The sequence below is a fragment of the Salmo salar genome, chromosome ssa10 (assembly GCF_905237065.1).
Source record: "Salmo salar chromosome ssa10, Ssal_v3.1, whole genome shotgun sequence".
Taxonomy (NCBI): Eukaryota; Metazoa; Chordata; class Actinopteri; order Salmoniformes; family Salmonidae; genus Salmo; species Salmo salar.
Window position 1 is genome coordinate 117,303,786 of NC_059451.1, and position 23,566 is coordinate 117,327,351.

The following is a 23,566-nucleotide window of genomic DNA, read 5'->3' on the forward strand; positions in this document are numbered from 1 at the left end:
CTCTCTTTCTCCGTCTCTCTTTCTCTGCCTCTCTTTCTGTCTCTCTTTCTCTTCCGTCTCCGTCTCTCTCTCTCCATCTCTCTCTCTCTCCATCTCTCTCTCTCTCCGTCTCGCCATCTCTCTCTTTCTCTGCCTCTCTTTCTGTCTCTCTTTCTCTCGTCTCTTTCTCTCCATCTCTCTCTCTCTCTCTCTTTCTCTCCGTCTCTCTCTTCTCTCGCTCTGTTTCTCTCTCTTCCATCTCTCTTTCTCTCCGTCTCTCTCTCGCCGTCTCTCTCTACATCTCTCTTTCTCTCCGTCTCTCCATCTCTCTCTCTCTCCGTCTCTCTCTTTCTCTGTCTCTCTTTCTCTCTCTCTTTCTCTCCGTCTCTTTCTCTGTCTCTCTTTCTCCGTCTCTCTTTCTCTCTGTCTCTCTTTCTCTCCGTCTCTCCATCTCTCTCTCTCTCCGTCTCTCTCTTTCTCTGTCTCTCTTTCTCTCTCTCTTTCTCTCCGTCTCTTTCTCTGTCTCTCTTTCTCCGTCTCTCTTTCTCTCCGTCTCTCCATCTCTCTCTTTCTCTCCGTCTCTTTCTCCGTCTCTCTTTCTCTCTGTCTCTCTTTCTCTCCGTCTCTCTCGTCCGTTTTGTTTTTCTCACTGCTTTATCCCACCACCCTGAAGCAGCAACGTTGTGTGCAGGTTTCACACACACACACACACACACACACACACACACACACACACACACACACACACACACACACACACACACACACACACACACACACACACCCCTCCTCCTCCTCCCCCTCCTTCCCCCACCTGTCTCTCTAAACAAGGCTCGTCATTAGTTACGTCCTCGTTTCCATGGCGTTTTAGTGTTCACCCACACCCTGTTGCTTGGACACCAGCTCTCTCCCACCTCACTCTTTGTTTCAAGCGTCTGCTTCAGGGTCATGTTCATGAAAGCATACTGTAGCAAAATGATTTGCAACGGAAAGCCCACTGAAATCCATTGTTTCTTATTGGACAAGTTCAAATAGTACCTTCCTGTTTCATTCCATTCCATGGACCGTTTTCTTCTGTTTCGTGCCTACTGAACAGGACCCTGGTGCTTGTTGTGCTGGTTAACCATGACAGGGCTACCATTACACTGCATGAGTCACTCGCTGATGATTAGTATGAACGTTGAGTGGGTTTCTTTGGCTGCCTATGGCCCATAGGGAAAAGGGTGCCAACTAACAATGACTCAGTAATTCATTCCTTCTGGGAGTGCTATAAAGTCCAAAAGTTATGGGAATAGTTAGAAAGTTGGCTGTCAGAAGTTTTACAATGTAAGTTTACTTTTAATCCATCTGTCTGCATATTTCAAGACATGGCATATGAGGGTGCAGTGAGATACCCAATGGGTTGGACAATATTATTTTTCGTCTCTTATATTGAAGAAGTTATTACTTAAATACTGGAAGTCAAATAATACTCCAACGTTAAGAGAATGGAAGAATCAAAAGCTTTATTATTTACATATTAAAAAAAGACAGACAAACAACTTAACACAATCTGAAGTCATATGGGCCAGAGTCCTACAAGCCTTAGCAACAACTGTCATGACGTGCCCTTCGGGGTGGGGGGGCACATCTCTCTCCACAGTGTCATGACGGTCATAAATACTCTGCTTCTGGGTCTGTAGTATTGGGATGTGTGACTGTAGGACACAGAGAGAGACTTGGCCACTACTTTAACACATCAAAAGGTTGAATAATGAAACAGTATTTCTGTAAATCCGGACAGTTGGGTGGTCGGTTGGAAATCAAAGAACAATCCTGTGGAATTTGTTAATCATTTGTGATGTAACTAAAGACGGTAGGACAACATAACTGTATCTCTTAATGTATATATCTCCCAGTTGTCAGGGTCACATCCAAATGTTGTGGAACGTATATGATTAAATATGAAACTATTAGTGAGAAGATGTAATGTGATGTTAGCCTCTCTGGGCTAGGCGGGACAAATTCGTCCCACCTACGCAACAGCCAGTGTAATCCAGTGGCGCGATTTTCAAATACCTTAAAAATCCTATTACTTCAATTTCTCGTTAATCTAACCACACTGTCCGATTTCAAAAAGGCTTTACAACGAAAGCAAAACATTAGATTATGTCAGCAGAGTACCCAGCCAGAAATAATCAGACACCCATTTTTCAAGCTAGCATATAATGTCACAAAAACCCAGAAGACAGCTAAATGCAGCACTAACCTTTGATGATCTTCATCAGATGACACACCTAGGACATTATGTTATAGAATACATGCATGTTTTGTTCAATCAAGTTCATATTTATATCAAAAAACAGCTTTTTACATTAGCATGTGACGTTCAGAACTAGCATACCCCCCACAAACTTCCGGGGAATTTACTAACAATTTACTAAATTACTCACGATAAACGTTCACAAAAAGCATAACAATTATTTAAAGAATTATAGATACAGAACTCCTCTATGCACTCGATATGTCCGATTTTAAAATAGCTTTTTGGTGAAAGCACATTTTGCAATATTCTAAGTATATAGCCCAGCCATCACGGGCTAGCTATTTAGACACCCGGCAAGTTTAGCCTTCACCAAAATCAGATTTACTATTCCAAAAGTTTGATTACCTTTTGTTGTCTTCGTCAGAATGCACTCCCAGGACTGCTACTTCAATAACAAATGTTGGTTTGGTCCAAAATAATCCATCGTTATATCCGAATAGCGGCGTTTTGTTCGCGCGTTCCAGAAACTATCCGAAATGGTAAATCAGGGTCGCGCGCATGGCGCAATTCGTGACAAAACATTTCTAAATATTCCATTACCGTACTTCGAAGCATGTCAACCGCTGTTTAAAATCAATTTTTATGCAATTTATCTCGTAAAAAAAGCGATAATATTCCGACCGGGAATCTCCTTTTCGGGAAACAGAGGGAAAAACACAAAGACGGGGGCAGCCAGTGCACGCGCCTAAGCCCACAGTCCCTTGATCGGCCACTTGAGAAAGGTGTGTTTCAGCCTGGGGCTGGAATGACGACATTCAGGTTTTTCCCGGGCTCTGAGAGCCTATTGGAGCCGTGGGAAGTGTCACGTTACCGCAGAGATCCTTTGTAATTGAATGAGATGTCAAAGAAAGACAATAAATGGTCAGACAGGCCACTTCCTGTAAAGGAATCTCTCAGGTTTTGACCTGCCATTTGAGTTCTGTTATACTCACAGACACCATTCAAACAGTTTTAGAAACTTTGGAGTGTTTTCTATCCAAAGCCAATAATTATATGCATATTCTAGTTACTGGGCAGGAGTAGTAACCAGATTAAATCGGGTACGTTTTTTATCCAGCCGTGTCAATACTGCCCCCTAGCCCTAACAGGTTAGCTTTCTAAATGAGATGATTGTTTTTCATATGAAGTTTTAACCAAGTCAATGGCCACGCCCACGTGAACACAGACATTACATCGGTGTCATGGACCACCCCTTCTTTACTCCAGTATAAAACCCACTCACCACGAATTATACATTTAGACCAAAACATGCCGGGTTGCTGCCGGTGTGTGAAGTGGTTCTAGCTGTGACATAAATAATCGACCATTGAGACCGAGAAAGCATGGAACGGTAGCTACATGTTGAAATGGTTGGCAATTTCAATAAAGAACAGTTACGTGCAGCGCCAGCTGAATACGTTACAAATGGTTGAGACATCTACCACTCTATAGACCAAGCAGACGAAGGCATGAGCCGGATGTTGCAAAATAGTTTAAAACTACAACTCTACCGAAGGACACAACCAGAGAACGTGGGGATCATCCCCACACTGAAATGGTTAAGAAATCTCCAAACTAAAGAACAATTTATTCAGTCTGCAGCTGTTTAAGTACTTTAGTCTGGTAAACACAACCAATTGAACGACCGAATGGTACTCTGAAAGATCCATTCTGGAGAACATTTCCTTGTCAAACGACCATTGGTACGTCTGACGTATCCATTATAAAAGACACTATCCAGAGCACGCTGAACAAGTTAAACAACCACGAAAGACCTTGTGACTTCTGGGGAACGCAACCAGAGACTTTCTGTCGACTCTCACCAGCAGACGGACCGGCGTTCACACAGAGAGACAACAAAGGCATACAGTCGTAAATATGTAAATTGCTATTTCTTTTCGAATGACTGGCTGTTCATGTTCAAAGTATTAGCATTTCCATGAGTGTAATAATCAACTGTATGTATGAGGGTCCACTCTGAGTTTCCCGCTCTTGAGCTGTCCCCACACCTTTCCTTTGTCTACCAAGCTGTCATATCGGTTTCGTCCACAAGGGACTTTTCTTTGTATCATGTTAGTAACCAATGTATAACCTATCGTGTGTGTGTTTATGTAATTCTGTGTGATTATTTAGTTAGTTAGTCAATAAATAATTAAGCCAATTTGTATATCGCTGATTCATCATTTATGCTAGGGTTCGTGCAGATATCCAAGGGTTTGCGACATTCAGAATATGACTGATGAGGTAATAATACATTAATAAGTGACTGAAATCGATAAGTTTTGAAAATATCTGAAGAGAGTTACATTCGGGAAATAGCAACTCTTTATTAAACAACGTTTCCCCGTGGTGCCTCGACTTCCTAGTTAATTAATGTTTACATGATTAGTTTAATCACATAATGATAATCACACAGAGAATTTATTTGATAATATAACAGTCTTAATGAATTAATGAAAAACCAACATTACCACACAACATTGGGTGTGGATACAGTGGGAACGTGGGTCAGAGGAAGTGTGATGTCATTCATGTTTGTTGAAATGTATGTAAATGTTAAGTTGTCTGTTGTTTTTGCCTATTTATGTTTTACTAAAATATGACACACAAAAAAGGAATAGGGGCCATTTGACCCTCAACCTCTGTCTCTCCTCAAGGCTGGAGAAACGTTGAAGTAGAGGGTTCAACAGGTTCACTGTCTGCCTTGTCTTCACACACATCTACTCACAATCACTTTGTAACACACACACACACACGCACACACACACACACGCACGCACGCACGCACGCACACACACACACACACACACACTTAATTCACTGTAATGAACAAATCCATTCTGTGAAGAAATTGTGCTTTATTGTGCTGGGCATTAAAATGATGAGGTTAATAGTGAGTGAATTAAATCCACTGTTTTTATCTCTTCAGGATAAAACATGAGAACATTGTGGCTTTGGAGGACATCTACGAGAGCCCCAACCACCTATACCTCATCATGCAGTTGTGAGTAGTACTGTCTGTCTGTCTGTCTGTCTGTCTGTCTGTCTGTCTGTCTGTCTGTCTGTCTGTCTGTCTGTCTGTCTGTCTGTCTGTCTGTCTGTCCGTCTGTCTGTCTGTCCGTCCGTCCGTCCGTCCGTCCGTCCGTCCGTCTGTCTGTCTGCTGTGGTAAATAAGATGTATCGGTACTCTGTATCAGTGTGTGCACTGGAGTAATTCAGTGACTTGGATAATGTATCATGTTTTGCTGCTGTAAGCGTTTGGCCTTGACTCCTCACAAGCAACCCGTAGAGTTGCTTCTATGCTTCCTTTATATGTCATTGTTGCTGTAACACTGTAGCAAACACAGCGAAAGATGAATGAAGAAGGACTCTAGGGCCGGTTTCCCAGACATAGATTTAGCCTAGTCCTTGACTGAAAAGCATGCTCAATGGAGAATGTCAATTGAAATAGCCTATTAATCCAGGACTAGACATAAGTGTTTGGGAAACCAGACCTAAGTGAAGGTTAATTCAGTCCTCTCTCCCCTCAGAGTGACCTGTTTGACTCAATGACTGTATATATGGAGTGACAAAGCCATCGATCACGTGACACGATTCATTCCTATGTGAAAATTCAATAGTGCATTGAAGCCAAATAAAGTTGGTTAAGATGGCGTCTCATGGAGACATAACACTCCAGGAAGTGACATTGCAGGCTAGCTCAGTGTTGCCCCCTCTCATTGAGGAAAAGTTGATTTATGGTCATATCCGACATCTACAGTGGCCGTTCAGCATTTACAGCGACGATGTGGCCTCCGCAGAAGTCAGAACATTCATACTTTTTGCTCATCGGGGAGCTGTCATTCACATCCAATAAACTGGTCCGCACCGAACAACACGTAGGAATTCAGGGCTAATCTCTATAGCTATCCAGCTAATTACGACCAACTGGCTAAACTAAAACACCTCACCTCTTCTAAGATGTTGGAGTCGGTTTCCTGGTGCTTGACATAGTAGCTCAGCCAAGATGGCACGAAGTAAGAAGGCTGCACCGTATTTCCCAACCTGCATCTCCATCCCGAATCTCCTCATTGCCCCCCCAGCCAAATGATCCTACATTTAGACTGTTGTTTACATGTGTATTCCACACTATGTTGAGGTAAAAATCAGAGTATAATGCTTGTATAGATGTCAACCCCCATACATGTTGATGTCATCGTCATCAATCAACTGCATTACAATTTTAAAAACGACTTTTGACTACAACCACTGATTTCTGTATGCTAGCTACGCTACCAGTTAGCATTTAGCAGTCACTTCTTCTAAACCTGAAAAGGGACAACTTCTAAATGTTATGAGGTGAAAACAGCCAAATATATCCACATCAGATTTGAGTAACCACATTGTGGACCCGTTACCAATGCATCATGACTGATTTGACCAATATCCATTTTGTTCAATCAGATTTGTTGAATGTCGGCCAGTCCAACTTCCTTCAATCCCCCATGGTCTGAATTCTTTACCGTATCTATCCCCATTAGATCCCTAATCTCTTTTTCAAACTCATTTTAGTAGTGTCTTTGAAATCCCTAAATCAGGTATCATAAAGATGTATTTTATTTGTGAACTTGTTCTGATAGCCTCTCGTCAAAGTTATCCTTGTTTGTTGTCAAGGAAGTTGTCAAGGAAGTGAGTTTGTGTTTATACAGGATGTACCGCCTCCACCTACCGTCAACCAATCGTATCAATGCGGATCTTTATAGAGCTATGCAGAGCCTTCCGCATTGTTAAAACATTTGAGAGGCGCACATCATCACCGTACAGAGCTCGTTTTGGCCTCTGTAAGTCTCCTGAGGCTACGCAAGTTGTTCTCCCCTGGTTGGACTGCATCATAAAGAAGAGTTAGGTTTGAACTGGGATGTGGACATGAGGCTAGGGTTAGGCTTGAGGCTAGGGTTGAGGCTTGGGTTAGGGTTGAGGTTGAGGCTAGGGTTAGGGTTGAGTTTGAGGCTAGGGTTGAGTTTGAGGCTAGGGTTAGGGTTGAGGCTAGGGTTAGGGTTGAGGCTAGGGTTAGGGTTGAGGTTGAGGCTAGGGTTAGGGTTGAGACTAGGGTTAGGGTTGAGGCTAGGGTTAGGGTTGAGGTTGAGGCTAGGGTTAGGGTTGAGGCTAGGGTTAGGGTCGTGGTTGAGGCTAGAGTTAGGTTGAGATTGAGGTTAGGGTTGTGGTTGAGGCTAGAGTTAGGTTGAGGTTGAGGCTGGCGTTAGGGTTGAGGTAAGGGTTAGGTTTGAGGTTGAGGGTTAGGGTTGTGGTTGAGGCTAGGGTTAGAGTTGAGGTTGAGGCTAGGGTTAGGGTTGTGGTTGAGGCTAGAGTTAGGTTGAGGTTGAGGGTGAGACTAGGGTTAGGGTTGAGGTTGAGTCTAGAGTTAGGGTTGAGTTGAGGCTAGGATTAGAGTTGAGGTTGAGGCTAGGATTAGGGTTGAGGATAGGGTTAGGGTTGAGGCTAGGGTTAGGGTTAGGGTTGAGACTAGGGTTAGGGTTGAGACTAGGGTTAGGGTTGTGGCTAGGGTTAGCGTTGAGGTTGAGGTTAGGGTTAGGGTTAGGGTTGAGACTAGGGTTAGGGTTGAGGCTAGGGTTATGGTTAGGGTTGGACTAGGGTTAGGTTTGAGGCTAAGGTTAGTATTAAGGCTAGGGTTAGGGTTGAGGCTAGGGTTAGAGTTGAGGCTAGGGTTGAGTTTGAGGCTAGGGTTGAGTTTGAGGCTAGAGTTGAGTTTGAGGCTAGGGTTGCGGTTGAGACTAGGGTTAGGGTGGAGGTTGAGGCTAGGGCAAGGGTTGTGGTTGAGGCTAGGGTTGTGGTTGAGTTTGAGGCTAGGGTTGAGTTTGAGGCTAGGGTTAGGGTTGAGGCTAGGGTTAGGGTTGAGGCTAGGGTTAGGGTTGAGGTTGAGGCTAGGGTTAGGGTTGAGACTAGGGTTAGGGTTGAGGCTAGGGTTAGGGTTGAGGTTGAGGCTAGGGTTAGGGTTGAGGCTAGGGTTAGGGTCGTGGTTGAGGCTAGAGTTAGGTTGAGATTGAGGTTAGGGTTGTGGTTGAGGCTAGAGTTAGGTTGAGGTTGAGGCTAGGGTTAGGGTTGAGGTAAGGGTTAGGTTTGAGGTTGAGGGTTAGGGTTGTGGTTGAGGCTAGGGTTAGAGTTGAGGTTGAGGCTAGGGTTAGGGTTGTGGTTGAGGCTAGAGTTAGGTTGAGGTTGAGGTTGAGACTAGGGTTAGGGTTGAGGTTGAGTCTAGAGTTAGGGTTGAGTTGAGGCTAGGATTAGAGTTGAGGTTGAGGCTAGGATTAGGGTTGAGGATAGGGTTAGGGTTGAGGCTAGGGTTAGGGTTAGGGTTGAGACTAGGGTTAGGGTTGAGACTAGGGTTAGGGTTGTGGCTAGGGTTAGCGTTGAGGTTGAGGTTAGGGTTAGGGTTAGGGTTGAGACTAGGGTTAGGGTTGAGGCTAGGGTTATGGTTAGGGTTGGACTAGGGTTAGGTTTGAGGCTAAGGTTAGTATTAAGGCTAGGGTTAGGGTTGAGGCTAGGGTTAGAGTTGAGGCTAGGGTTGAGTTTGAGGCTAGGGTTGAGTTTGAGGCTAGAGTTGAGTTTGAGGCTAGGGTTGCGGTTGAGACTAGGGTTAGGGTGGAGGTTGAGGCTAGGGCAAGGGTTGTGGTTGAGGCTAGGGTTGTGGTTGAGGCTAGAGTTGAGTTTGAGGCTAGGGTTGAGGTTGAGACTAAGGTTAGGGTTGAGCCTAGGGTTGTGGTTGAGGCTAGGGTTAGGGCAAGGGTTGTGGTTGAGGCTAGGGTTGTGGTTGAGGTTAGGGTTAGGGTTGAGGTTGAGGCTAGGGTTGCGGTTGAGACTAGGGTTAGGGTGGAGGTTGAGGCTAGGGCAAGGGTTGTGGTTGAGGCTAGGGTTGTGGTTGAGGCTAGGGTTGTGGTTGAGGCTAGAGTTGAGTTTGAGGCTAGGGTTGAGGTTGAGACTAAGGTTAGGGTTGAGGTTGAGGCTAGGGTTGTGGTTGAGCCTAGTTTTAGGGTTGTGTGTTAGGGCTGTGGTTGAGGCTAGGGCTGTGGTTGAGGCTAGGGTTGTGGTTGAGACTAGGGTTGTGGTTGAGGCTAGGGTTGAGACTAGGGTTAGGGTTGTGGTTGAGGCTAGGGTTAGGGTTGAGACTGGGGTTAGGGTTGTGGTTGAGGCTAGGGTTAGGGTTAGGGTTGAGACTAGGGTTAGAGTTGTGGTTGAGGCTAGGGTTAAGGTTAGGGTTGAGACTAGGGTTAGGGTTAGGGTTGAGGCTAGGGTTAGGGTTGAGGCTAGGGTTAGGGTTGAGACTAGGGTTAGGGTTAGGGTTGAGACTAGGGTTAGGGTTGTGGTTGAGGTTAGGGTTAGGGTTGAGACTAGGGTTAGGGTTGAGACTAGGGTTAGGGTTGAGACTAGGGTTAGGGTTAGGGTTGAGACTAGGGTTAGGGTTGTGGCTAGGGTTAGCGTTGAGGTTGAGGTTAGGGTTAGGGTTAGGGTTGAGGCTAGGGTTAGGGTTAGGGTTGAGACTAGGGTTAGGGTTGAGACTAGGGTTAGGGTTGTGGCTAGGGTTAGGGTTGAGACTAGGGTTGTGGTTGAGACTAGGGTTAGGGTTGAGACTAGGGTTAGAGTTGAGGCTAAGGTTAGGATTAAGGCTAGGGTTAGGGTTGAGACTAGGGTTGAGGTTGAGGCTAGGGTTGTGGTTGAGACTAGGGTTAGGGTTAGGGTTGAGACTAGGGTTAGGGTTGAGACTAGGGTTAGGAAGGAGACTAGGGTTAGGGTTAGGGTTGAGACTAGGGTTAGGGTTGAGACTAGGGTTAGGGTTAAGGTTGAGACTAGGGTTAGGGTTGAGACTAGGGTTAGGGTTAGGGTTGAGACTAGGGTTAGAGTTGAGACTAGGGTTATGGTTGAGACTAGGGTTAGGGTTAGGGTTAGGGTTGAGGCTAGAGTTAGGTTGAGGTTGAGACTAGGGTTAGGGTTGAGGTTGAGTCTAGAGTTAGGGTTGAGTTGAGGCTAGGATTAGAGTTGAGGTTGAGGCTAGGATTAGGGTTGAGGTTAGGGTTGAGGCTAGGGTTAGGGTTAGGGTTGAGACTAGGGTTAGGGTTGTGGCTAGGGTTAGCGTTGAGTTTGAGGTTAGGGTTAGGGTTAGGGTTGAGACTAGGGTTAGGGTTGAGGCTAGGGTTATGGTTAGGGTTGAGACTAGGGTTAGGTTTGAGGCTAAGGTTAGTATTAAGGCTAGGGTTAGGGTTGAGGCTAGGGTTAGAGTTGAGGCTAGGGTTGAGTTTGAGGCTAGGGTTGAGTTTGAGGCTAGAGTTGAGTTTGAGGCTAGGGTTGCGGTTGAGACTAGGGTTAGGGTGGAGGTTGAGGCTAGGGCAAGGGTTGTGGTTGAGGCTAGGGTTGTGGTTGAGGCTAGGGTTGTGGTTGAGGCTAGAGTTGAGTTTGAGGCTAGGGTTGAGGTTGAGACTAAGGTTAGGGTTGAGGTTGAGGCTAGGGTTGTGGTTGAGGCTAGGGTTAGGGTTGTGTGTTAGGGCTGTGGTTGAGGCTAGGGCTGTGGTTGAGGCTAGGGTTGTGGTTGAGACTAGGGTTGTGGTTGAGGCTAGGGTTAGGGCAAGGGTTGTGGTTGAGGCTAGGGTTGTGGTTGAGGCTAGGGTTGTGGTTGAGGTTAGGGTTAGGGTTGAGGTTGAGGCTAGGGTTGCGGTTGAGACTAGGGTTAGGGTGGAGGTTGAGGCTAGGGCAAGGGTTGTGGTTGAGGCTAGGGTTGTGGTTGAGGCTAGGGTTGTGGTTGAGGCTAGAGTTGAGTTTGAGGCTAGGGTTGAGATTGAGACTAAGGTTAGGGTTGAGGTTGAGGCTAGGGTTGTGGTTGAGGCTAGGGTTAGGGTTGTGTGTTAGGGCTGTGGTTGAGGCTAGGGCTGTGGTTGAGGCTAGGGTTGTGGTTGAGGCTAGGGGTTGTGGTTGAGGCTAGGGTTAGGGCAAGGGTTGTGGTTGAGGCTAGGGTTGTGGTTGAGGCTAGGGTTGTGGTTGAGGTTAGGGTTAGGGTTGTGTGTTAGGGCTGTGGTTGAGGTTAGGGTTGTGGTTGAGGCTAGGGTTGTGGTTGAGACTAGGGTTAGGGTTAGGGTTGAGGCTAGGGTTAGGGTTGAGACTAGGGTTAGGGTTGAGGTTAGGGTTGCGGTTGAGGCTAGGGTTGTGGTTGAGGCTAGGGTTGTGGTTGAGACTAGGGTTAGGGTTAGGGTTGAGGCTAGGGTTAGGGTTGAGACTAGGGTTAGGGTTGAGGTTAGGGCTGTGGTTGAGGTTAGGGTTGTGGTTGAGGCTAGGGTTGTGGTTGAGACTAGGGTTAGGGTTAGGGTTGAGGCTAGGGTTAGGGTTGAGACTAGGGTTAGGGTTGAGGCTAGGGTTAGGGTTGAGGTTGAGGCTAGGGTTAGGGTTGAGGCTAGGGTTAGGGTCGTGGTTGAGGCTAGAGTTAGGTTGAGATTGAGGTTAGGGTTGTGGTTGAGGCTAGAGTTAGGTTGAGGTTGAGGCTAGGGTTAGGGTTGAGGTAAGGGTTAGGTTTGAGGTTGAGGGTTAGGGTTGTGGTTGAGGCTAGGGTTAGAGTTGAGGTTGAGGCTAGGGTTAGGGTTGTGGTTGAGGCTAGAGTTAGGTTGAGGTTGAGGTTGAGACTAGGGTTAGGGTTGAGGTTGAGTCTAGAGTTAGGGTTGAGTTGAGGCTAGGATTAGAGTTGAGGTTGAGGCTAGGATTAGGGTTGAGGATAGGGTTAGGGTTGAGGCTAGGGTTAGGGTTAGGGTTGAGACTAGGGTTAGGGTTGAGACTAGGGTTAGGGTTGTGGCTAGGGTTAGCGTTGAGGTTGAGGTTAGGGTTAGGGTTAGGGTTGAGACTAGGGTTAGGGTTGAGGCTAGGGTTATGGTTAGGGTTGGACTAGGGTTAGGTTTGAGGCTAAGGTTAGTATTAAGGCTAGGGTTAGGGTTGAGGCTAGGGTTAGAGTTGAGGCTAGGGTTGAGTTTGAGGCTAGGGTTGAGTTTGAGTCTAGAGTTGAGTTTGAGGCTAGGGTTGCGGTTGAGACTAGGGTTAGTGGGAGGTTGAGGCTAGGGCAAGGGTTGTGGTTGAGGCTAGGGTTGTGGTTGAGGCTAGAGTTGAGTTTGAGGCTAGGGTTGAGGTTGAGACTAAGGTTAGGGTTGAGCCTAGGGTTGTGGTTGAGGCTAGGGTTAGGGCAAGGGTTGTGGTTGAGGCTAGGGTTGTGGTTGAGGCTAGGGTTGTGGTTGAGGTTAGGGTTAGGGTTGAGGTTGAGGCTAGGGTTGCGGTTGAGACTAGGGTTAGGGTGGAGGTTGAGGCTAGGGCAAGGGTTGTGGTTGAGGCTAGGGTTGTGGTTGAGGCTAGGGTTGTGGTTGAGGCTAGAGTTGAGTTTGAGGCTAGGGTTGAGGTTGAGACTAAGGTTAGGGTTGAGGTTGAGGCTAGGGTTGTGGTTGAGGCTAGGGTTAGGGTTGTGTGTTAGGGCTGTGGTTGAGGCTAGGGCTGTGGTTGAGGCTAGGGTTGTGGTTGAGACTAGGGTTGTGGTTGAGGCTAGGGTTAGGGCAAGGGTTGTGGTTGAGGCTAGGGTTGTGGTTGAGGCTAGGGTTGTGGTTGAGGTTAGGGTTAGGGTTGTGTGTTAGGGCTGTGGTTGAGCTTAGGGTTGTGGTTGAGGCTAGGGTTGTGGTTGAGACTAGGGTTAGGGTTAGGGTTGAGGCTAGGGTTAGGGTTGAGACTAGGGTTAGGGTTGAGGTTAGGGTTGCGGTTGAGGCTAGGGTTGTGGTTGAGGCTAGGGTTAGGGTTAGGGTTGAGGCTAGGGTTAGGGTTGAGACTAGGGTTAGGGTTAGGGTTGAGGTTAGGGCTGTGGTTGAGGTTAGGGTTGTGGTTGAGGCTAGGGTTGTGGTTGAGGCTAGGGTTAGGGTTAGGGTTGAGGCTAGGGTTAGGGTTGAGACTAGGGTTAGGGTTAGGGTTGAGATTAGGGTTGTGGTTGAGGCTAGGGTTGTGGTTGAGGCTAGAGTTGAGTTTGAGGCTAGGGTTGTGGTTGAGACTAGGGTTGAGGTTGAGACTAAGGTTAGGGTTGAGTTTGAGGCTAGGTTTAGGGTTGAGGTTAGGGTTGTGGTTGAGGCTAGGGTTAGGGTTGAGGTTGAGGTTAGGGTTGTGTGTTAGGGCTGTGGTTGAGGCTAGGGTTGAGACTAGGGTTAGGGTTGTGGTTGAGGCTAGGGTTAGGGTTGAGACTAGTGTTAGGGTTGTGGTTGAGGCTAGGGTTAGGGTTAGGGTTGAGACTAGGGTTAGAGTTGTGGTTGAGGCTAGGGTTAAGGTTAGGGTTGAGACTAGGGTTAGGGTTAGGGTTGAGGCTAGGGTTAGGGTTGAGGCTAGGGTTAGGGTTGAGACTAGGGTTAGGGTTAGGGTTGAGACTAGGGTTAGGGTTGTGGTTGAGGTTAGGGTTAGGGTTGAGACTAGGGTTAGGGTTGAGACTAGGGTTAGGGTTAGGGTTGAGACTAGGGTTGTGGTTGAGGCTAGGGTTAGGGCAAGGGTTGTGGTTGAGGCTAGGGTTGTGGTTGAGGCTAGGGTTGTGGTTGAGGTTAGGGTTAGGGTTGTGTGTTAGGGCTGTGGTTGAGGTTAGGGTTGTGGTTGAGGCTAGGGTTGTGGTTGAGACTAGGGTTAGGGTTAGGGTTGAGGCTAGGGTTAGGGTTGAGACTAGGGTTAGGGTTGAGGTTAGGGTTGCGGTTGAGGCTAGGGTTGTGGTTGAGGCTAGGGTTGTGGTTGAGACTAGGGTTAGGGTTAGGGTTGAGGCTAGGGTTAGGGTTGAGACTAGGGTTAGGGTTAGGGTTGAGGTTAGGGCTGTGGTTGAGGTTAGGGTTGTGGTTGAGGCTAGGGTTGTGGTTGAGACTAGGGTTAGGGTTAGGGTTGAGGCTAGGGTTAGGGTTGAGACTAGGGTTAGGGTTGAGGCTAGGGTTAGGGTTGAGGTTGAGGCTAGGGTTAGGGTTGAGGCTAGGGTTAGGGTCGTGGTTGAGGCTAGAGTTAGGTTGAGATTGAGGTTAGGGTTGTGGTTGAGGCTAGAGTTAGGTTGAGGTTGAGGCTAGGGTTAGGGTTGAGGTAAGGGTTAGGTTTGAGGTTGAGGGTTAGGGTTGTGGTTGAGGCTAGGGTTAGAGTTGAGGTTGAGGCTAGGGTTAGGGTTGTGGTTGAGGCTAGAGTTAGGTTGAGGTTGAGGTTGAGACTAGGGTTAGGGTTGAGGTTGAGTCTAGAGTTAGGGGTTGAGTTGAGGCTAGGATTAGAGTTGAGGTTGAGGCTAGGATTAGGGTTGAGGATAGGGTTAGGGTTGAGGCTAGGGTTAGGGTTAGGGTTGAGACTAGGGTTAGGGTTGAGACTAGGGTTAGGGTTGTGGCTAGGGTTAGCGTTGAGGTTGAGGTTAGGGTTAGGGTTAGGGTTGAGACTAGGGTTAGGGTTGAGGCTAGGGTTATGGTTAGGGTTGGACTAGGGTTAGGTTTGAGGCTAAGGTTAGTATTAAGGCTAGGGTTAGGGTTGAGGCTAGGGTTAGAGTTGAGGCTAGGGTTGAGTTTGAGGCTAGGGGTTGAGTTTGAGGCTAGAGTTGAGTTTGAGGCTAGGGTTGCGGTTGAGACTAGGGTTAGGGTGGAGGTTGAGGCTAGGGCAAGGGTTGTGGTTGAGGCTAGGGTTGTGGTTGAGGCTAGAGTTGAGTTTGAGGCTAGGGTTGAGGTTGAGACCAAGGTTAGGGTTGAGCCTAGGGTTGTGGTTGAGGCTAGGGTTAGGGCAAGGGTTGTGGTTGAGGCTAGGGTTGTGGTTGAGGCTAGGGTTGTGGTTGAGGTTAGGGTTAGGGTTGAGGTTGAGGCTAGGGTTGCGGTTGAGACTAGGGTTAGGGTGGAGGTTGAGGCTAGGGCAAGGGTTGTGGTTGAGGCTAGGGTTGTGGTTGAGGCTAGGGTTGTGGTTGAGGCTAGAGTTGAGTTTGAGGCTAGGGTTGAGGTTGAGACTAAGGTTAGGGTTGAGGTTGAGGCTAGGGTTGTGGTTGAGGCTAGGGTTAGGGTTGTGTGTTAGGGCTGTGGTTGAGGCTAGGGCTGTGGTTGAGGCTAGGGTTGTGGTTGAGACTAGGGTTGTGGTTGAGGCTAGGGTTAGGGCAAGGGTTGTGGTTGAGGCTAGGGTTGTGGTTGAGGCTAGGGTTGTGGTTGAGGTTAGGGTTAGGGTTGTGTGTTAGGGCTGTGGTTGAGCTTAGGGTTGTGGTTGAGGCTAGGGTTGTGGTTGAGACTAGGGTTAGGGTTAGGGTTGAGGCTAGGGTTAGGGTTGAGACTAGGGTTAGGGTTGAGGTTAGGGGTTGCGGTTGAGGCTAGGGTTGTGGTTGAGGCTAGGGTTAGGGTTAGGGTTGAGGCTAGGGTTAGGGTTGAGACTAGGGTTAGGGTTAGGGTTGAGGTTAGGGCTGTGGTTGAGGTTAGGGTTGTGGTTGAGGCTAGGGTTGTGGTTGAGGCTAGGGTTAGGGTTAGGGTTGAGGCTAGGGTTAGGGTTGAGACTAGGGTTAGGGTTAGGGTTGAGATTAGGGGTTGTGGTTGAGGCTAGGGTTGTGGTTGAGGCTAGAGTTGAGTTTGAGGCTAGGGGTTGTGGTTGAGACCAGGGTTGAGGTTGAGACTAAGGTTAGGGTTGAGTTTGAGGCTAGGTTTAGGGTTGAGGTTAGGGTTGTGGTTGAGGCCAGGGTTAGGGTTGAGGTTGAGGTTAGGGTTGTGTGTTAGGGCTGTGGTTGAGGCTAGGGCTGAGACTAGGGTTAGGGTTGTGGTTGAGGCTAGGGTTAGGGTTGAGACTAGGGTTAGGGTTGTGGTTGAGGCTAGGGTTAGGGTTAGGGGTTGAGACTAGGGTTAGAGTTGTGGTTGAGGCTAGGGTTAAGGTTAGGGTTGAGACTAGGGTTAGGGTTAGGGTTGAGGCTAGGGTTAGGGTTGAGGCTAGGGTTAGGGGTTGAGACTAGGGTTAGGGTTAGGGTTGAGACTAGGGTTAGGGTTGTGGTTGAGGTTAGGGTTAGGGTTGAGACTAGGGTTAGGGTTGAGACTAGGGTTAGGGTTAGGGTTGAGACTAGGGTTAGGGTTGAGACTAGGGTTAGGGTTAGGGTTGAGACTAGGGTTAGGGTTGTGGCTAGGGTTAGCGTTGAGGTTGAGGTTAGGGTTAGGGTTGAGGCTAGGGTTAGGGTTAGGGTTGAGACTAGGGTTAGGGTTGAGACTAGGGTTAGGGTTGTGGCTAGGGTTAGGGTTGAGACTAGGGTTGTGGTTGAGACTAGGGTTAGGGTTGAGACTAGGGTTAGAGTTGAGGCTAAGGTTAGGATTAAGGCTAGGGTTAGGGTTGAGACTAGGGTTGAGGTTGAGGCTAGGGTTGTGGTTGAGACTAGGGTTAGGGTTAGGGTTGAGACTAGGGTTAGGGTTGAGACTAGGGTTAGGAAGGAGACTAGGGTTAGGGTTAGGGTTGAGACTAGGGTTAGGGTTGAGACTAGGGTTAGGGTTAAGGTTGAGACTAGGGTTAGGGTTGAGACTAGGGTTAGGGTTGAGACTAGGGTTAGAGTTGAGACTAGGGTTATGGTTGAGACTAGGGTTAGGGTTAGGGTTAGGGTTGAGGCTAGAGTTAGGTTGAGGTTGAGGTTGAGACTAGGGTTAGGGTTGAGGTTGAGTCTAGAGTTAGGGTTGAGTTGAGGCTAGGATTAGAGTTGAGGTTGAGGCTAGGATTAGGGTTGAGGTTAGGGTTGAGGCTAGGGTTAGGGTTAGGGTTGAGACTAGGGTTAGGGTTGTGGCTAGGGTTAGCGTTGAGTTTGAGGTTAGGGTTAGGGTTGAGACTAGGGTTAGGGTTGAGGCTAGGGTTATGGTTAGGGTTGAGACTAGGGTTAGGTTTGAGGCTAAGGTTAGTATTAAGGCTAGGGTTAGGGTTGAGGCTAGGGTTAGAGTTGAGGCTAGGGTTGAGTTTGAGGCTAGGGTTGAGTTTGAGGCTAGGGTTGCGGTTGAGACTAGGGTTAGGGTGGAGGTTGAGGCTAGGGCAAGGGTTGTGGTTGAGGCTAGGGTTGTGGTTGAGGCTAGGGTTGTGGTTGAGGCTAGAGTTGAGTTTGAGGCTAGGGTTGAGGTTGAGACTAAGGTTAGGGTTGAGGTTGAGGCTAGGGTTGTGGTTGAGGCTAGGGTTAGGGTTGTGTGTTAGGGCTGTGGTTGAGGCTAGGGCTGTGGTTGAGGCTAGGGTTGTGGTTGAGACTAGGGTTGTGGTTGAGGCTAGGGTTAGGGCAAGGGTTGTGGTTGAGGCTAGGGTTGTGGTTGAGGTTAGGGTTAGGGTTGAGGTTGAGGCTAGGGTTGCGGTTGAGACTAGGGTTAGGGTGGAGGTTGAGGCTAGGGCAAGGGTTGTGGTTGAGGCTAGGGTTGTGGTTGAGGCTAGGGTTGTGGTTGAGGCTAGAGTTGAGTTTGAGGCTAGGGTTGAGGTTGAGACTAAGGTTAGGGTTGAGGTTGAGGCTAGGGTTGTGGTTGAGGCTAGGGTTAGGGTTGTGTGTTAGGGCTGTGGTTGAGGCTAGGGCTGTGGTTGAGGCTAGGGTTGTGGTTGAGGCTAGGGTTGTGGTTGAGGCTAGGGTTAGGGCAAGGGTTGTGGTTGAGGCTAGGGTTGTGGTTGAGGCTAGGGTTGTGGTTGAGGTTAGGGTTAGGGTTGTGTGTTAGGGCTGTGGTTGAGGTTAGGGTTGTGGTTGAGGCTAGGGTTGTGGTTGAGACTAGGGTTAGGGTTAGGGTTGAGGCTAGGGTTAGGGTTGAGACTAGGGTTAGGGTTGAGGTTAGGGTTGCGGTTGAGGCTAGGGTTGTGGTTGAGGCTAGGGTTGTGGTTGAGACTAGGGTTAGGGTTAGGGTTGAGGCTAGGGTTAGGGTTGAGACTAGGGTTAGGGTTAGGGTTGAGGTTAGGGCTGTGGTTGAGGTTAGGGTTGTGGTTGAGGCTAGGGTTGTGGTTGAGACTAGGGTTAGGGTTAGGGTTGAGGCTAGGGTTAGGGTTGAGACTAGGGTTAGGGTTGAGGCTAGGGTTGAGGTTGAGGCTAGGGTTAGGGTTGAGGCTAGGGTTAGGGTCGTGGTTGAGGCTAGAGTTAGGTTGAGATTGAGGTTAGGGTTGAGGCTAGAGTTAGGTTGAGGTTGAGGCTAGGGTTAGGGTTGAGGTAAGGGTTAGGTTTGAGGTTGAGGGTTAGGGTTGTGGTTGAGGCTAGGGTTAGAGTTGAGGTTGAGGCTAGGGTTAGGGTTGTGGTTGAGGCTAGAGTTAGGTTGAGGTTGAGACTAGGGTTAGGGTTGAGGTTGAGTCTAGAGTTAGGGTTGAGTTGAGGCTAGGATTAGAGTTGAGGTTGAGGCTAGGATTAGGGTTGAGGATAGGGTTAGGGTTGAGGCTAGGGTTAGGGTTAGGGTTGAGACTAGGGTTAGGGTTGAGACTAGGGTTAGGGTTGTGGCTAGGGTTAGCGTTGAGGTTGAGGTTAGGGTTAGGGTTAGGGTTGAGACTAGGGTTAGGGTTGAGGCTAGGGTTATGGTTAGGGTTGGACTAGGGTTAGGTTTGAGGCTAAGGTTAGTATTAAGGCTAGGGTTAGGGTTGAGGCTAGGGTTAGAGTTGAGGCTAGGGTTGAGTTTGAGGCTAGGGTTGAGTTTGAGGCTAGAGTTGAGTTTGAGGCTAGGGTTGCGGTTGAGACTAGGGTTAGGGTGGAGGTTGAGGCTAGGGCAAGGGTTGTGGTTGAGGCTAGGGTTGTGGTTGAGGCTAGAGTTGAGTTTGAGGCTAGGGTTGAGGTTGAGACTAAGGTTAGGGTTGAGCCTAGGGTTGTGGTTGAGGCTAGGGTTAGGGCAAGGGTTGTGGTTGAGGCTAGGGTTGTGGTTGAGGCTAGGGTTGTGGTTGAGGTTAGGGTTAGGGTTGAGGTTGAGGCTAGGGTTGCGGTTGAGACTAGGGTTAGGGTGGAGGTTGAGGCTAGGGCAAGGGTTGTGGTTGAGGCTAGGGTTGTGGTTGAGGCTAGGGTTGTGGTTGAGGCTAGAGTTGAGTTTGAGGCTAGGGTTGAGGTTGAGACTAAGGTTAGGGTTGAGGTTGAGGCTAGGGTTGTGGTTGAGGCTAGGGTTAGGGTTGTGTGTTAGGGCTGTGGTTGAGGCTAGGGCTGTGGTTGAGGCTAGGGTTGTGGTTGAGACTAGGGTTGTGGTTGAGGCTAGGGTTAGGGCAAGGGTTGTGGTTGAGGCTAGGGTTGTGGTTGAGGCTAGGGTTGTGGTTGAGGTTAGGGTTAGGGTTGTGTGTTAGGGCTGTGGTTGAGCTTAGGGTTGTGGTTGAGGCTAGGGTTGTGGTTGAGACTAGGGTTAGGGTTAGGGTTGAGGCTAGGGTTAGGGTTGAGACTAGGGTTAGGGTTGAGGTTAGGGTTGCGGTTGAGGCTAGGGTTGTGGTTGAGGCTAGGGTTAGGGTTAGGGTTGAGGCTAGGGTTAGGGTTGAGACTAGGGTTAGGGTTAGGGTTGAGGTTAGGGCTGTGGTTGAGGTTAGGGTTGTGGTTGAGGCTAGGGTTGTGGTTGAGGCTAGGGTTAGGGTTAGGGTTGAGGCTAGGGTTAGGGTTGAGACTAGGGTTAGGGTTAGGGTTGAGATTAGGGTTGTGGTTGAGGCTAGGGTTGTGGTTGAGGCTAGAGTTGAGTTTGAGGCTAGGGTTGTGGTTGAGACTAGGGTTGAGGTTGAGACTAAGGTTAGGGTTGAGTTTGAGGCTAGGTTTAGGGTTGAGGTTAGGGTTGTGGTTGAGGCTAGGGTTAGGGTTGAGGTTAGGGTTGTGTGTTAGGGCTGTGGTTGAGGCTAGGGTTGAGACTAGGGTTAGGGTTGTGGTTGAGGCTAGGGTTAGGGTTGAGACTAGGGTTAGGGTTGTGGTTGAGGCTAGGGTTAGGGTTAGGGTTGAGACTAGGGTTAGAGTTGTGGTTGAGGCTAGGGTTAAGGTTAGGGTTGAGACTAGGGTTAGGGTTAGGGTTGAGGCTAGGGTTAGGGTTGAGGCTAGGGTTAGGGTTGAGACTAGGGTTAGGGTTAGGGTTGAGACTAGGGTTAGGGTTGTGGTTGAGGTTAGGGTTAGGGTTGAGACTAGGGTTAGGGTTGAGACTAGGGTTAGGGTTAGGGTTGAGACTAGGGTTAGGGTTGAGACTAGGGTTAGGGTTAGGGTTGAGACTAGGGTTAGGGTTGTGGCTAGGGTTAGCGTTGAGGTTGAGGTTAGGGTTAGGGTTGAGGCTAGGGTTAGGGTTAGGGTTGAGACTAGGGTTAGGGTTGAGACTAGGGTTAGGGTTGTGGCTAGGGTTAGGGTTGAGACTAGGGTTGTGGTTGAGACTAGGGTTAGGGTTGAGACTAGGGTTAGAGTTGAGGCTAAGGTTAGGATTAAGGCTAGGGTTAGGGTTGAGACTAGGGTTGAGGTTGAGGCTAGGGTTGTGGTTGAGACTAGGGTTAGGGTTAGGGTTGAGACTAGGGTTAGGGTTGAGACTAGGGTTAGGAAGGAGACTAGGGTTAGGGTTAGGGTTGAGACTAGGGTTAGGGTTGAGACTAGGGTTAGGGTTAAGGTTGAGACTAGGGTTAGGGTTGAGACTAGGGTTAGGGTTAGGGTTGAGACTAGGGTTAGAGTTGAGACTAGGGTTATGGTTGAGACTAGGGTTAGGGTTAGGGTTAGGGTTGAGGCTAGAGTTAGGTTGAGGTTGAGGTTGAGTCTAGAGTTAGGGTTGAGTTGAGGCTAGGATTAGAGTTGAGGTTGAGGCTAGGATTAGGGTTGAGGTTAGGGTTGAGGCTAGGGTTAGGGTTAGGGTTGAGACTAGGGTTAGGGTTGTGGCTAGGGTTAGCGTTGAGTTTGAGGTTAGGGTTAGGGTTAGGGTTGAGACTAGGGTTAGGGTTGAGGCTAGGGTTATGGTTAGGGTTGAGACTAGGGTTAGGTTTGAGGCTAAGGTTAGTATTAAGGCTAGGGTTGAGTTTGAGGCTAGGGTTGAGTTTGAGGCTAGAGTTGAGTTTGAGGCTAGGGTTGCGGTTGAGACTAGGGTTAGGGTGGAGGTTGAGGCTAGGGCAAGGGTTGTGGTTGAGGCTAGGGTTGTGGTTGAGGCTAGGGTTGTGGTTGAGGGTAGAGTTGAGTTTGAGGCTAGGGTTGAGGTTGAGACTAAGGTTAGGGTTGAGGTTAGGGTTGTGGTTGAGGCTAGGGTTAGGGTTGTGTGTTAGGGCTGTGGTTGAGGCTAGGGCTGTGGTTGAGGCTAGGGTTGTGGTTGAGACTAGGGTTGTGGTTGAGGCTAGGGTTAGGGCAAGGGTTGTGGTTGAGGCTAGGGTTGTGGTTGAGGCTAGGGTTGTGGTTGAGGTTAGGGTTAGGGTTGAGGTTGAGGCTAGGGTTGCGGTTGAGACTAGGGTTAGGGTGGAGGTTGAGGCTAGGGCAAGGGTTGTGGTTGAGGCTAGGGTTGTGGTTGAGGCTAGGGTTGTGGTTGAGGCTAGAGTTGAGTTTGAGGCTAGGGTTGAGGTTGAGACTAAGGTTAGGGTTGAGGTTGAGGCTAGGGTTGTGGTTGAGGCTAGGGTTAGGGTTGTGTGTTAGGGCTGTGGTTGAGGCTAGGGCTGTGGTTGAGGCTAGGGTTGTGGTTGAGGCTAGGGTTGTGGTTGAGGCTAGGGTTAGGGCAAGGGTTGTGGTTGAGGCTAGGGGTTGTGGTTGAGGCTAGGGTTGTGGTTGAGGTTAGGGTTAGGGTTGTGTGTTAGGGCTGTGGTTGAGGTTAGGGTTGTGGTTGAGGCTAGGGTTGTGGTTGAGACTAGGGTTAGGGTTAGGGTTGAGGCTAGGGTTAGGGTTGAGACTAGGGTTAGGGTTGAGGTTAGGGTTGCGGTTGAGGCTAGGGTTGTGGTTGAGGCTAGGGTTGTGGTTGAGACTAGGGTTAGGGTTAGGGTTGAGGCTAGGGTTAGGGTTGAGACTAGGGTTAGGGTTAGGGTTGAGGTTAGGGCTGTGGTTGAGGTTAGGGTTGTGGTTGAGGCTAGGGTTGTGGTTGAGACTAGGGTTAGGGTTAGGGTTGAGGCTAGGGTTAGGGTTGAGACTAGGGTTAGGGTTAGGGTTGAGGTTAGGGTTGTGGTTGAGACTAGGGTTGTGGTTGAGGCTAGAGTTGAGTTTGAGGCTAGGGTTGTGGTTGAGACTAGGGTTGAGGTTGAGACTAAGGTTAGGGTTGAGTTTGAGGCTAGGGCTGTGGTTGAGGCTAGGGTTGTGGTTGAGGCTAGGGTTGTGGTTGAGGCTAGGGTTGTGGTTGAGACTAGGGTTAGGGTTGAGACTAGGGTTAGGGTTAGGGTTGTGTGTTAGGGCTGTGGTTGAGACTAGGGTTGAGACTAGGGTTAGGGTTGTGTTTGAGGCTAGGGTTAGGGTTGAGACTAGGGTTAGGGTTGTGGTTGAGGCTAGGGTTAGGGTTAGGGTTGAGACTAGGGTTAGAGTTGTGGTTGAGGCTAGGGTTAAGGTTAGGGTTGAGACTAGGGTTAGGGTTGAGGCTAGGGTTAGGGTTGAGGCTAGGGTTAGGGTTGAGACTAGGGTTAGGGTTAGGGTTGAGACTAGGGTTAGGGTTGTGGTTGAGGTTAGGGTTGAGACTAGGGTTAGGGTTGAGACTAGGGTTAGGGTTGAGACTAGGGTTAGGGTTAGGGTTGAGACTAGGGTTAGGGTTGTGGCTAGGGTTAGCGTTGAGGTTGAGGTTAGGGTTAGGGTTGTGGCTAGGGTTAGCGTTGAGGTTGAGGTTAGGGTTAGGGTTAGGATTAAGGCTAGGGTTAGGGTTAGGGTTGAGACTAGGGTTAGAGTTGAGGCTAAGGTTAGGATTAAGGCTAGGGTTAGGGTTAGGGTTGAGACTAGGTTGAGGTTGAGGCTAGGTGGGTTGAGACTAGGGTTAGGTTAGGGCTGAGACTAGGGTTAGGGTTGAGACTAGGGTTAGAAGGAGACTAGGGTTAGGTTAGGGTTGAGACTAGGGTTAGGGTTGAGACTAGGGTTAGGTTAAGGTTGAGACCAGGGTTGAGACTAGGGTTAGGGTTGAGACTAGGGTTAGAGTTGAGACTAGGGTTATGGTTGAGACTAGGGTTAGGGTTGAGACTAGGGTTAGGTTTGAGACTAGGGTTAGGGTTAGGGTTGAGGCTAGGGTTAGGTTTGAGACTAGGGTTAGGGTTGAGACTAGGGTTAGGGTTGAGACTAGGGTTAGGGTTAGGGTTGAGGCTAGGGTTAGGGTTGAGACTAGGGTTAGGGTTGAGACTAGGGTTAGGGTTACATTACATTACATTACATTTAAGTCATTTAGCAGACGCTCTTATCCAGAGCGACTTACAAATTGGTGCATTCACCTTATGATATCCAGTGGAACAACC

The 23,566-nt window shown here is 48.8% G+C and overlaps 1 protein-coding gene across 1 annotated transcript in view; it reads left to right on the plus strand.

The window, feature by feature from the left end:
* LOC106561677 (calcium/calmodulin-dependent protein kinase type 1D) overlaps positions 1 to 23,566 on the plus strand; it is a 95,976-nt gene that overhangs the window by 49,222 nt on the left and 23,188 nt on the right. The window contains exon 3 of the mRNA XM_045688486.1: positions 5,193 to 5,267. Coding sequence (XP_045544442.1) covers positions 5,193 to 5,267 — 75 coding nt within the window. The remainder of the gene's footprint in view (positions 1 to 5,192; positions 5,268 to 23,566) is intronic.